At 41.9% G+C, this 12,632-nt stretch overlaps 1 protein-coding gene across 2 annotated transcripts in view; it reads right to left on the reverse strand.

Moving 5' to 3' along the window:
* LOC121552934 (serine/threonine-protein kinase MRCK beta-like) overlaps positions 1-12,632 on the reverse strand; it is a 123,548-nt gene that overhangs the window by 23,908 nt on the left and 87,008 nt on the right. For both annotated transcript variants that reach the window (XM_045211240.1, XM_041866041.2), the window contains exons 19-21: positions 9,229-9,326; positions 5,258-5,337; positions 522-605 (exon numbers count right to left, since the gene is read on the reverse strand). In XM_045211240.1, the coding sequence (XP_045067175.1) occupies positions 522-605; positions 5,258-5,337; positions 9,229-9,326 (262 nt within the window). The remainder of the gene's footprint in view (positions 1-521; positions 606-5,257; positions 5,338-9,228; positions 9,327-12,632) is intronic.

Consider the following 12,632-nt stretch of genomic DNA (forward strand, 5'->3'; position numbering starts at 1 on the left):
GTATATATAAATCAATGGTTACAACATTTTTACATTTTTGTCATTTAGCAGACGCTCTTATCCAGAGCGACTTACAGGAGCAATTAGGGTTAAATACATTGTTCAAGGGCACAGACAGATTTTTCACCTAGTCGGCTCGGGGATTAGAACCAGTGATTACTGGCACTACGCTCTTAACCACTAAGCTACCCTGTTAAAATGAACAATAGGCATTGTGAATCATAGCAAACAGTAAAATATTAAATTGTACAATGGTGACTGGCGTATTTATTTATTACATGTTATTACTTTCCTATTATTTCTCTGTTTTCTTTCTCTCTGCATTGATGGGAAAGGCGTGTCAGTGAGCATTTCACTGTAAGTCTACACCTGTTGTTTACCAAGCATGTGACAAATAGAATGTGATTTGAACTGGGATGAGACATAGGGAACGTCTGGAGAAAGGATGTCTGGGAGGGATGTGCGATATGGACGGAAGTGTGTGTGTGTGTGTGTGTTTGTGTGCGCGATGGAACACTCACATCCTGCTCAGAGGCCACGGAGGGCGACGAGGAGGGGACGTCCGACTTCTGGGGCGTGGCGTCTATCTCGCTGACAGAGCTGGTCTGGAGGAGGGAGAGGGATGACGGGACAGATGAGTGTGTGGGCGGAGATGTTTGCGTTTGCTATAAAGCTGAGAAACACACACTAGGGTCACCAGCACTGACAACTATAGAACTACGGAGGCACGCTTGAGGTTGTGCTTATCCACAGTTCTAGAATCAGACTAGCCAATCACCAATCCGTTAGGGCGTTAAAAATATAGCTGACCCTGTATCAGTGGTTCATTTCTATCTGATGGGGGGCTGAAGGGAGCATTAGGCAGCCAGCAGGTGGTGCTAAGTGCCCATCTCTCGATGCCTGTGTTGAGTCGAGATGCGTTCCCCTCCTTGAATATTTGCGTTCCCCATGTACAAAAATGTGTTTTGATGAAATTGTGTCAGTACCTGAGGGAGGGAACACATCTCAACAACACCTGTATCAACTCACACACAGAGGAACTGCCAATGCTATACTTAAGCAATAAGGCACGAGGGGGGTGTGGTATATGGCCAATATACCACGGCTAAGGGCTGTTCTTATGCACGACGCATCGCGGAGTGCCTGGACACAGCCCTTAGCCGTGGTATATTGGCCATATACAGTTGAAGTCAGAAGTTGACATACACCTTAGCCAAACACATTTAAACTCAGTTTTTCACAATTCCTGACATTTAATCCTAGTAAAAATTCCCTGTTTTAGGTCAGTTAGGATCAGCACTTTATTTTAAGAATGTAAAATGTCAGAATAATAGTAGAGAGAATGATTTATTTCAGCTTTTATTTCTTTCATCACATTCCCAGTGGGTCAGAAGTTTACATACACTCAATTAGTATTTGGTAGCATTGCCTTTAAATTGGGTCAAACATTTCGGGTAGTCTTCCACAAGCTTCCCACAATAAGTTGGGTGAATTTTGGCCCATTCCTCCTGACAGAGCTGCTGTAACTGAGTCAGGTTTGTAGGCCTCCTTGCTCGCACACGCTTTTTCAGTTCTGCCCACACATTTTCTATAGGATTGAGGTCAGGGCTTTGTGATGGCCACTCCAATACCTTGACTTTGTTGTCCTTAAGCCATTTTGCCACAACTTTGGAAGTATGCTTGGGGTCATTGTCCATTCGACCAAGCTTTAACTTCCTGACTGATGTCTTGAGATGTTGCTCCAATATATCCACATAATTTTCCTTCCTCATGATGCCATCTATTTTGTGAAGTGCACCAGTCCCTCCTGCAGCAAAGCACCCTCACAGCATGATGCTGCCACCCCCGTGCTTCACGGTTGGGATGGTGTTCTTCGGCTTGCAAGCTTCCCCTTTTTCCTCCAAACATAACGATGGTCATTATGGCCAAACAGTTCTATTTTTGTTTCATCAGACCAGAGGACATTTCTCCAAAAAGTATGATCTTTGTTCCCATGTGCAGTTGCAAACCATAGTCTGGCTTTTTTATGGCAGTTTTGGAGCAGTGGCTTCTTCCTTGCTGAGCGGCCTTCAGGTTATGTCGATTTAGGACTTGTTTTACTGTGGAGATAGATACTTTTGTACCCGTTTCCTCCAGCGTCTTCACAAGGTCCTTTGCTGTTGTTCTGGGATTTATTTGCACTTTTCGCACCAAAGTACGTTCATCTCAAGGAGACAGAACGCGTCTCCTTCCTGAGCGGTATGACGGCTGCGTCATGGTGTTTATACTTGCATACTATTGTTTGTACAGTTGAACGTGGTATCTTCAGGCGTTTGGAAATTGCTCCCAAGGATGAACCAGACTTGTGGAGGTCTACAATTTTTTTCCTGAGGCCTTGGCTGATTTCTTTTGGTTTTCCCATGATGTCAAGCAAAGAGGCACTGAGTTTGAAGGTAGGCCTTGAAATACATCCACAGGTACACCTCCAATTGACTCAAATTATGTCAATTAGCCTATCAGAAGCTTCTAAAGCCATGACATCATTTTCTGGAATTTTCCAAGCTGTTTAAAGGCACAGTCAACTTAGTTTATGTAAACTTTTGACCCACTGGAATTGTGATACAGTTAATTATAAGTGAAATAATCTGTCTGTAAACAATTGTTGGAAAAATGTATTTTGTCATGCACAAAGTAGATGTCCTAACCAACTTGCCAAAACTATAGTTTGTTAACAATACATTTTTGGAGTGGTTGAAAAACGAGTTTAAGTGTATGTAAACTTCCGACTTAGTATAGTATTTCACCATCATGAAGGCATACTCGGGACAGGTATCGAGCTGAAGTGGTTTTGTGAATAAAACAAAAATACAAAACAGGACACTTTTAACATGTCACAAACCTAATAGGAACAGTATACTGTGTTACACACAATTCATTTCATCATACAGTATTTTCATGGTCTACTAGACTGTGTTGTAAGAAACTTTCAGTGTACGGTCCACTTAAGAGTCTAACAATGAGTTAACAGATGACACATTGAAATTATAAACAATACTTACCATAAACATAATATTGTTATTTTAAATGTGATTATTTACATCAACTCAAATGTTATGTAGCCTACATCGAACACTTATAGCCTAACAATGTCACAGATAAGGTAAAAAAAAAAATATATATATATACAATTAAAATAAAAGATTGACAAAATAAGGAGAAATCATGGAGGTAATTTGGGATCCACGCTAATCATCTTTTAATTCAACTAAAATTACGGGAAGGTTCTATATCCTCCCACTCAATCACTGGCTAAAGACACACACACACTGAAAAAGGTCTTGCTCATCAATATTCTCATTGTGCCGTCTTAGGGTTAATTAGCTTTGGTTCTTCGTTAGTTATGGAGGCAGCTAACAAATATGCTAATGCTTAACAGGGTTTTGTGAGGTGACTGGTTATACCACTGAGGAATTCTGACGTTAGCAGTATTAGCAGTTAGTGGGCTGGTTAATGCTAACGTTGGGGATGCTAATGCGGAAGCACATTCTAGAGGAGCTGCTCGCGAACCTTTTAGCGCCCAACATAAGCTATGCAGGGGCTTAGGGGAAGGTTACCTACAGGAGGAGAGTGCCACCAGCTATGAAAAGGTCTACTTTAGCATCACTTTAATCCTTCTAGCTAAATTAGCATTAGCTACAAACTGTGCTAATCATAGTCATTTTATTCCACTGAACGTGTAGGAGCTAGCCTGTTCACAATAGTAACAATAGAAATACTAGGAAAAGTTTAAACTACAAGAGTATCATGCACAGTACCATAAGAGACAAGAAGCTTAAGTATTAGCCCATATTAGCATGCCAATGGATAACGGCTAATTGCTAAAAACAGGGCAACATACCTGGAGAAACCTCTATATTTTCTCCCAACCTTTTTGTATGCTGGCAGCACAACCCCCCTGTGTTAGAGGTTAACTGAGAAAATGGGGGAAGGAGCTCTGAGGAGACAACTTACTTCATCCCAAAATGCTAGCAGAGAGGACGCGGACGAGGACGAGACCGATTCCTTTTTTGGAAGGGTGACACACGAGAGGGACAAAAATAAATAAAAGCACAGGTTTTTCGGGGGTTTATGGGTGTTCTTTTGCAGAACAAGAACACAAGGGGGGCCAGAGTTGACAAGGTCATTCAACAGGGTTTACTGCGAGCACATGCTTTGACCACCGCTTCCAATGGTTTATCCTGTGTCAATTTATGGCCCTGAGAAAATTGAGGGAACTAAGCCAAAATGGCCCCTTCAACACAAGCAGTTTCCTCTAAACCAACACTGAATCAGGTCTTCTGGGGCCTTTACGCTGACCTAGTGGCTTCAACGCTGACTAATCCCTATTTTTACAACCTTGAGGCAGCTGGGTGGTGAAAAAAACCCCAGGTTCACGGTGGCGTTGAGCAGCAAGTTCTTTCGACCACAAAGCCACGTGCACTCGTGGTGTTAAAAGTGAGAAGCAGTTAGCAGCTGAAAGACCAAACTATCTTCTCTCTCTCGTTAAAGTTCAGGTCACGGCAAGCTTTCTTGTCCCTCTACTCACTCCGGTTGTAGTTCCTTTGTGGCCTTGAGCCCTTCTCATAACTTTGGCCCATTAGCAGCAGATCCTGTCCAAACCGTGGTGGCTGCATCAGGTTACCGTGTGCTGATTGGTAAAATAACCCCGATTTATTCTGTGGGGTGGAGGGTCAGGAAGTATGATACTGCTTGCTTCCCCCCCTCCACACCTTTGAAGTTCTTTGGGGTGATGAGGTGATTGAGTACATCAGAGGGCATGGTGATATGAACTCCGGAGCTTGGCACTTTTGCATTTTGAACTGTGTTGGATGCCTGTGTGTACCTCAAATCAGGGTCTCTCTTTTTAAGGATTTCAGTGTGTGTGTGTGTATAAATGTGTGCATGTCTGTTTATAATTGTGTGACTATGCGAGTGTGACAACAGCACCAGCCAGCCAGCCAGCAAGCCAGCCAGTCTGTCTGTCTGCGTGTCTGTTTATGTCTGTGTGTAAGAGTCTGTATTCATTTAACCGCATGGGAGCCGTCTGCAAGGCCGTGTGCATTCTGACTCCTGTCTAGTAGGGTGCCCTGTGGGAAAATCCCCCACCCTCTGAAATATATGTATCAACTCCCACCTGCCTGTCACCACCGATACACACAGAGATGGCGAGACAGTGGCTGTTAAGGTTTGTTACGGACATGTGACGGGGGGACAGAAAGACGTGCAGAGAGACACTCACTCTGAACGTCAGGTCGTGGGCCAGGGGAGAGGTGTTGAAGTACTCGAAAATGGAGTCCTGGAAATCGGGCAGTTTCAGACCTGTGTTTAGAAGACAAGGACAGCCATTTATACTATTCTAAAGAGGAATACTGTTCATATTAGTACAGTTGAAGGGAAACATGTAACTGACAATACTAGAGAATGAAGTTAAATGTTCTGTTTCTATGTGAGAGGTAATCATTAGTAGTTATGGATGAATGTGTATCTCCAATGATCAAATAAAACCAAACAAACGTTTCGTATCCGTACAACCAACACCAACTATACAACATTTGTATTAGGTAGAGAAACTAACAACCTATTTCTGTACGTTGACATTTGCCAGGGACAGTTGAGGGCAGGGATCATCAACCACATTCAGCCGTGGGCATATTTTTTTCTTGAGCAAATGGTCAGGGGGCCAGAATATAATTACAACTAATTTGTAGACCGCAAACTGACCACAAGAAGTCCAAACAGATACAGTTGAAGTCAGAAGTTTACATACACCTTAGCCAAATACATTTAAACTCAGTTTTTCTCAATTCCTGACATTTAATCCTAGTAAAACATTCCCTGTATGAGGTCAGTTAGGATCACCACTTTATTTTAAGAATGTGAAATGTCAGAACAATTGTAGAGAGAATGAGTTATTTAAGCTTTTATTTCTTTCATCACATTCCCAGTGTGTCAGAAGTTTGCATACACTCAATTAGTATTTGGTAGCACTGCCTTTAAATTGTTTAACTTGGGTCAAATGTTTCGGGTAGCCTTCCACAAGCTTCCCACAATAAGCTGGGTGAATTTTGGCCCATTCCTCCTGACAGAGCTGTAACTGAGTCAGGTTTGTAGGCCTCCTTGCTCGCACACGCTTTTTCAGTTCTGCCCACACATTTTCTATAGGATTGAAGAGTGATGGCCACTCCAATACCTTGACTTTGTTGTCCTTAAGCCATTTTGCCAAAACTTTGGAAGTATGCTTGGGGTCATTGTCCATTTGGAAGACCCATTTGCGACCAAGCTTTAACTTCCTGACTGATGTCTTGAGATGTTGCTTCAATATATCCACATAATTTTTCTTCCTCATGATGCCATCTATTTTGTGAAGTGCACCAGTCCCTCCTGCAGCAAAGCACCCCCACAGCATGATGCTGCCACCCCCATGCTTCACGGTTGGGTTGGTGTTCTTCGGCTTGCAAGCTTCCCCCTTTTTCCTCCAAACATAATGATGGTCACTATGGCCAAACAGTTCTATTTTTGTTTCATCAGACCAGAGGACATTTCTCCAAAAAGTATGATCTTTGTCCCCATGTGCAGTTACAAACTGTAGTCTGGCTTTTTTATGGCGGTTTTGGAGCAGTGGCTTCTTCCTTGCTGAGCGGCCTTTCAGGTTATGTCGATATAGGACTCGTTTTACTGTGGATATAGATACTTTTGTACCTGTTTCCTCCAGCATCTTCACAAGGTCCTTTGCTTTTGTTCTGGGATTGATTTGCACTTTTCGCACCAAAGTACGTTAATCTCTAGGAGACAGAACGCGTCTCCTTCCTGAGCGGTATGACGGCTGCGTGGTCCCATGGTGTTTATACTTAAGTACTATTGTTTGTACAGATTAACGTGGTACCTTCAGGCGTTTGGAAATTGCTCCCAAGGATGAACCAGAATTATTTTCCTGAGGTCTTGGCTGATTTCTTTTGATTTTTCCATGATGTCAAGCAAAGAGGCACTGAGTTTGAAGGTAGGCCTTGAAATACATCCACAGGTACACCTCCAATTGACTCAAATGATGTCAATTAGCCTATCAGAAGCTTCTAAAGCCATGACATAATTTTCTGGAATTTTCCAAGCTGTTTAAAGGCACAAGTCAACTTAGTGTATGTAAACTTCTGACCGCTGGAATTGTGATACAGTGAATTATAAGTGAAATAATCTGTCTGTAAACAATTGTTGGAAAAATTATTTGTGTCATGCACAAAGTAGATGTCCTAACTGACTTGCCAGAGCTATAGTTTGTTAACAAGAAATTTGCGGAGTGGTTGAAAAACGAGTTTTAATGGCTCCAACCTAAGTGTATGTAAACTTCTGACTTCAACTGTCTATCTGACTAAAACATAATAATTTCAAACCTGTTTACATATATCTCTCTATTATGCGTGGGAATACTTTTAAAAATTACTTCGAGCTGATTAGCTGGTGATTTTACAGTCTTATGTGGAATAAAAATGATTATATATACACACTACCAGTCAAACGTTTGGACACAGCTACTCATTCAAGGGTTGTTTTTTATTTTTACTATTTTTTACATTGTAGAATAATAGTGAAGACATCAAAACTATGACATAACACATATGTAATCATGTAAGCAAAAAGTGTTAAACAAATCAAAATATATGTTATATTTGAGATTCTTCAAATGCCACCCTTTGCCTTGATGATAGCTTTGCACACTCTTGGCACTCTCTCAACCAGCTTCACCTGGAATGCTTTTACAACAGTCTTGAACGAGTTCCCACATATGCTGAGCACTTGTTGGCAGCTTTTCCTTCACTCTGCGGTCCGACTCATCCCAAACCATCTCAGTTGGGTTGAGGTCGGGGGATTGTGGAGGCCAGGCCATCTGATGCAGCACTCCATCACTCTCCTTCTTGGTAAAATAGCCCTTACACAGCCTGGAGGTGTGTTGGGTCATTGTCCTGTTGAAAAACAAATTATAGTCCCACTAAGCCCAAACCAGATGGGATGGCGTATCACTGCAGAATGTTGTGGTAGCCATGCTGGTTAAGTGTGCCTTGAATTCTAAATAAATCACAGACAGTGTCACCAGCAAAGCACCCCCACACCATAACACCTCCTCCTCCATGCTTTACGGTGGGAAATACACATGCGGAGATCATCCGTTCACCCACCCGCGTCTCACAAAGACACCGCGGTTGGAACCAAAAATGCCCAATTTGGATTACAGACCAAAGGACACATTTCCACCGGTCTAATGTCCATTGCTCGTGTTTCTTGGCCCAAGCAAGTCTCTTCTTCTTATTGGTCCTTTAGTTGCGGTTTCTTTGCAGCAATTCGACCATGAAGGCCTGATTCACACAGTCCCCTCTGAACAGTTGATGTTGAGATGTGTCTGTTACTTGAACTCTGTGAAGCATTTATTTGGGCTGCAATTTCTGAGGCTGGTAACTCTAATGAACTTATCCTCTGCAGCTGAGGTAACTCTGGGTCTTCCATTCCCGTGGCAGTCCAAATGAGAGCCAGTGTCATCATAGCGCTTGTTGGTTTTTGCGACTGCACTTGAAGAAACTTTTAAAGTTCTTGAAATTTTCCAGATTGACTGACCTTCATGTCTTAAAGTAATGATGGACTTTCGTTTCTCTTTGATTATTTGAGCTGTTCTTTCCATAATATGGAATTGGTCTTTTACCAAATAGGGCTGTCTTCTGTATACCACCCCTACCTTGTCACAACACAACTGATTGGCTCAAACGCATTAAGGAGGAAAGAAATTCCACAAATTAACTTTTAAAAAGGCACACCTGTTAATTGAAATGCATTCCAGGTGACTACCTCATGAAGCTGGTTGAGAGAATGCCATGAGTGTTCAAAGCTGTCATCAAGGCAAAGGGTACCTATTTGAAGAATCTCAAATATAAAATGTATTTTGATTTGTTTAACACTTTTTTTGGTTACTACATGATGTGTTATTTCATAGTTTTGATGTCTTCACTATTATTCTACAACGTAGAAAAGAGTACAAATAAAGAAAAACCCTTGAATGAGTAGGTGTTCTAAAACTTTTGACCAGTAGTGTATATATATTTTTTGTTCAGAAAACTTGGGGGAGGGGGTTCAAATAAAATCATGCCGCGGGCGAAGTTTGGCTCGCGGGCCGCCAGTTGAGGATCCCTGGTTCAGGATAAAACCAGGGTTAAGGCATGGTCGGCCAACCTTTGTCCGAGCGGGAGCGGCTCTCCTCCAAGTCCTTCTTCATGATCTCCAGCTGCTCCGCCATCTCCCTGCTCCTGGACTCTGAATCCTTCAGTTTGCTGTGTGAGAGAGTGTGTGTGTGTCAAGGGGACAGAGAAAAAAAAGTAGGTTATGAGTCATCCTCCTCCTTCTTTCCCATTTGGAAGCCATATCAGTCATGCTCACTTAAAATCAAAATAAACCGTAACCTTTGCATAAATCAGCGTGTAGCTAGCTAGCTAACCTGCACAAGCTCTTTCACGTTTGACCCTTGAGAAGATAGATGTGTCTCCACATCACTTGGGTCAAATGCTAGGGACCAACCGTGTGGGGTGGTGAATGTGAATGCTTGTGTATAGGTAATGTGGGGTTAGGGTCAAGGTGTAGGTATGTGGGGTCTGGGTGTAGGTATGTGGGGTGTGGGGTCAGGGTCTAGGTATGTGGGATCAGGGTCTAGGTATGTGGGATCAGGGTCTAGGTATGTGGGGTCAGGGTCTAGGTATGTGGGGTCAGGGTCTAGGTATGTTGGGTCAGGGTCTAGGTATGTGGGGTCAGGGTCTAGGAATGTGGGATCAGGGTCTAGGTATGTGGGTTCAGGGTCTAGGTATGTTGGGTCAGGGTCTAGGAATGTGGGGTCAGGGTCTAGGTATGTGGGGTCAGGGTTTAGCTATGTGGGGTCGGGGTCTAGGTATGTGGGATCAGGGTCTAGGTATGTGGGATCAGGGTCTAGGTATGTGGGCCGTCATTGTAAATAAGAATTTGTTCTTAACTGACTTGCCTTGTTAAATAAAGGTTACATAAAAAATATATATATATATATAAAATGTGGGGTTAGGGTCTAGGAATGTGGGGTTAGGGACAGGGCTCAGTTTAAGGTATGTTGATTCTGTGTGTATAGTTGTATAGTGAAACGGTGTTCCTAATGTTTGGTGTACTGTGTGTATATACAGTGCCTTCAGAAGGTATTCATACCCCTGGACATATTCCACATTCTGTTGTGTTACAGTCTGAATTAAAAATGGATTAAAGATGGCTTTTCTCACCCATCTACACACAACACCCCATAATAACATAGTGAAAACATGTTTTTAGAAATGTTTCCTAATTGATTGAAAATGAAATACAGAAATACCTCATTTACATAAGTATTCACACACCTGAGTCAATACTTTGTAGAAGCACCTTTGGCAGCGATTACAGCTGTGAGTCTCTAAGAGGTTTGCACACCTGGATTGTGCAACATTTGCCCATTATTATTTTCAAAATTCTTCAAGCTCTGTCAAATTGGTTGTTGATCATTGCTAGACAACCATTTTCATGTCATGCCATAGATTTTCAACTAGACTGAAGGCAAAACTGTAACTCGGCCACTCGAGTTACAGTGTCTTCTTGGTAAGCAACTCCAGTGTTGATTTGGCCTTGTGTTTCAGGTTATTGTCCTGTTGAAAGGTGAATTCATTTCCCAGTGTCTGGTGGAAAGCCGACAACCAGGTTTTCCTCTAAGAATTGTCCTGTGCTTAATGCCTTTATGTTTATTTTTTTTATCCTGAAAAACTCCCCAGTCCTTAACGATTACATAACATGATGTAGCCACCATGCTTGAAAATATGGAGAGTGGTACTCAAACGATTACAAGCATACCCATAACATGATGCAGCCACCGTGTTTGAAAATATGGAGAGTGATTGTATTTGGTTGTATTTGCCCCAAACATAACACTTTGTATTTAGGACAAAAGGTGAATTGCTTTGCCACATTATTTTGCAGTATTACTTTAGTGACTTGTTGCAAAGACGACACGTGTTTTGGAATATTTTTATTCTGTACAGTGTTCCTTTTCACTCTGTCAATTAGGTTAGTATTGTCGAGTAACTACAACGGTGTTGATCCATCCTCAGTTTTCTCCTATCATAGCCATTAAACTCTGCAATTGTTTGCCGGAGCGGTTTCCTTGCTCTCCGGCAACGGAGTTAAGAAGGATGTCTGTATCTTTGTAGTGACTGGGTGTATTGATACACCATCCAAAGTGTAATGAATAACTTCACCATGGTCAAAGGGATATTCAATATATATATATTTTTCCCATCTACCAATAGGTGCCCTTCTTTTCGAGGCATTGGAAAACCTCCCTGGTCTTTGTGGTTGAATCATTGTTTGAAATTCACTGCTCGACTGAGGGAGGTACAGAGATGAGGGAGTCATTCAACAACCATGTTAAACACTATTATTGCACACAGAGTGAGTCCATGCAACTTATTCTGTGATTTGTTAAGCACATTTTTACTCCTGAACTTATTTAGGCTTGCCATAACAAAGGGGTTGAATACTTATTGACTCAAGACATTTCAGATTTTCATTTTTAATTGATTTGTAAGAATTTCAAAAAAACATCATTCCACTTTGAAATTGAGGTATTGTGTGTAGGCCAGTGACAAAATAATTGCAATTTAATCCATTTAAAATCAGACTAACACAACAAAATGTGGAAAAAGTTGAGGGGTGTGAATACTTTCTAAAGGCACTGTATATTATATATACACACAGTGGATATAAAAAGTCTCCCCTGTTAAAATGTCAGGTTTTGTGATGTAAAAGAATGAGATAAAGAGAAATCATGTCAGAACTTTTTCCACCTTTAATGTGACCTATAACGTGAACAATTCAATTGAAAAACAAACTGAAATCTTTGAGGAAAAATAAAATATAAAAAAACTCACAATAACCTTAAACTAATACTTTGTTGAAGCACCTTTTGATTTTATTACAGCCCTCAGTCTTTTTGGGATAGGAGTCTATTAGCATGGCACATCTTGACGTGGCAATATTTGCCCACTCTTCTTTGCAAAAGCGCTCCAAATCTGTCCGATTGCGAGGACATCTCCTGTGCACAGCCCTCTTCAGATCACCCCAGAGATATTCAATTGGATTCAGGTCTGGGCTCTGGCTGGGCCATTCCAAATTGTTAATCTTCTTCTGGTGAAGCCATGCTTTTGTGGATTTGGATGTGTGCTTTGGGTCGTTACCGTGCTGAAAGGTGAACTTCCTCTTCATCTTCAGCTTTCTAACGGACGCCTGAAGGTTTTGTGCCAAAATTCCCTGGTATTTGGAACTGTTCATAATTCCCTCCACCCTGACTAAGGCTCCGGTTCCAGCTGAAGAAAAACAGCCCCAAAGCATGATGCTGCCACCACCATGCTTTACTGTGGGTGAAGTGCAGTGTTGTTTTTGCGCCAAACATACCTTTTGGAATTATGGCCAAAAAGTTCAACCTTGGTTTCGTCAGACCATGACACATTTTCCCACGTGCTTTTGGGGGACTTGATGTTTGTTTTTGCAAACTTCAGCCGGGCTTGGATGTTTTTATTTGTAAGAAAAGGCTTCCGTCT

Source organism: Coregonus clupeaformis, chromosome 36 (genome assembly GCF_020615455.1).
Source record: "Coregonus clupeaformis isolate EN_2021a chromosome 36, ASM2061545v1, whole genome shotgun sequence".
NCBI classification, from domain to species: domain Eukaryota; kingdom Metazoa; phylum Chordata; class Actinopteri; order Salmoniformes; family Salmonidae; genus Coregonus; species Coregonus clupeaformis.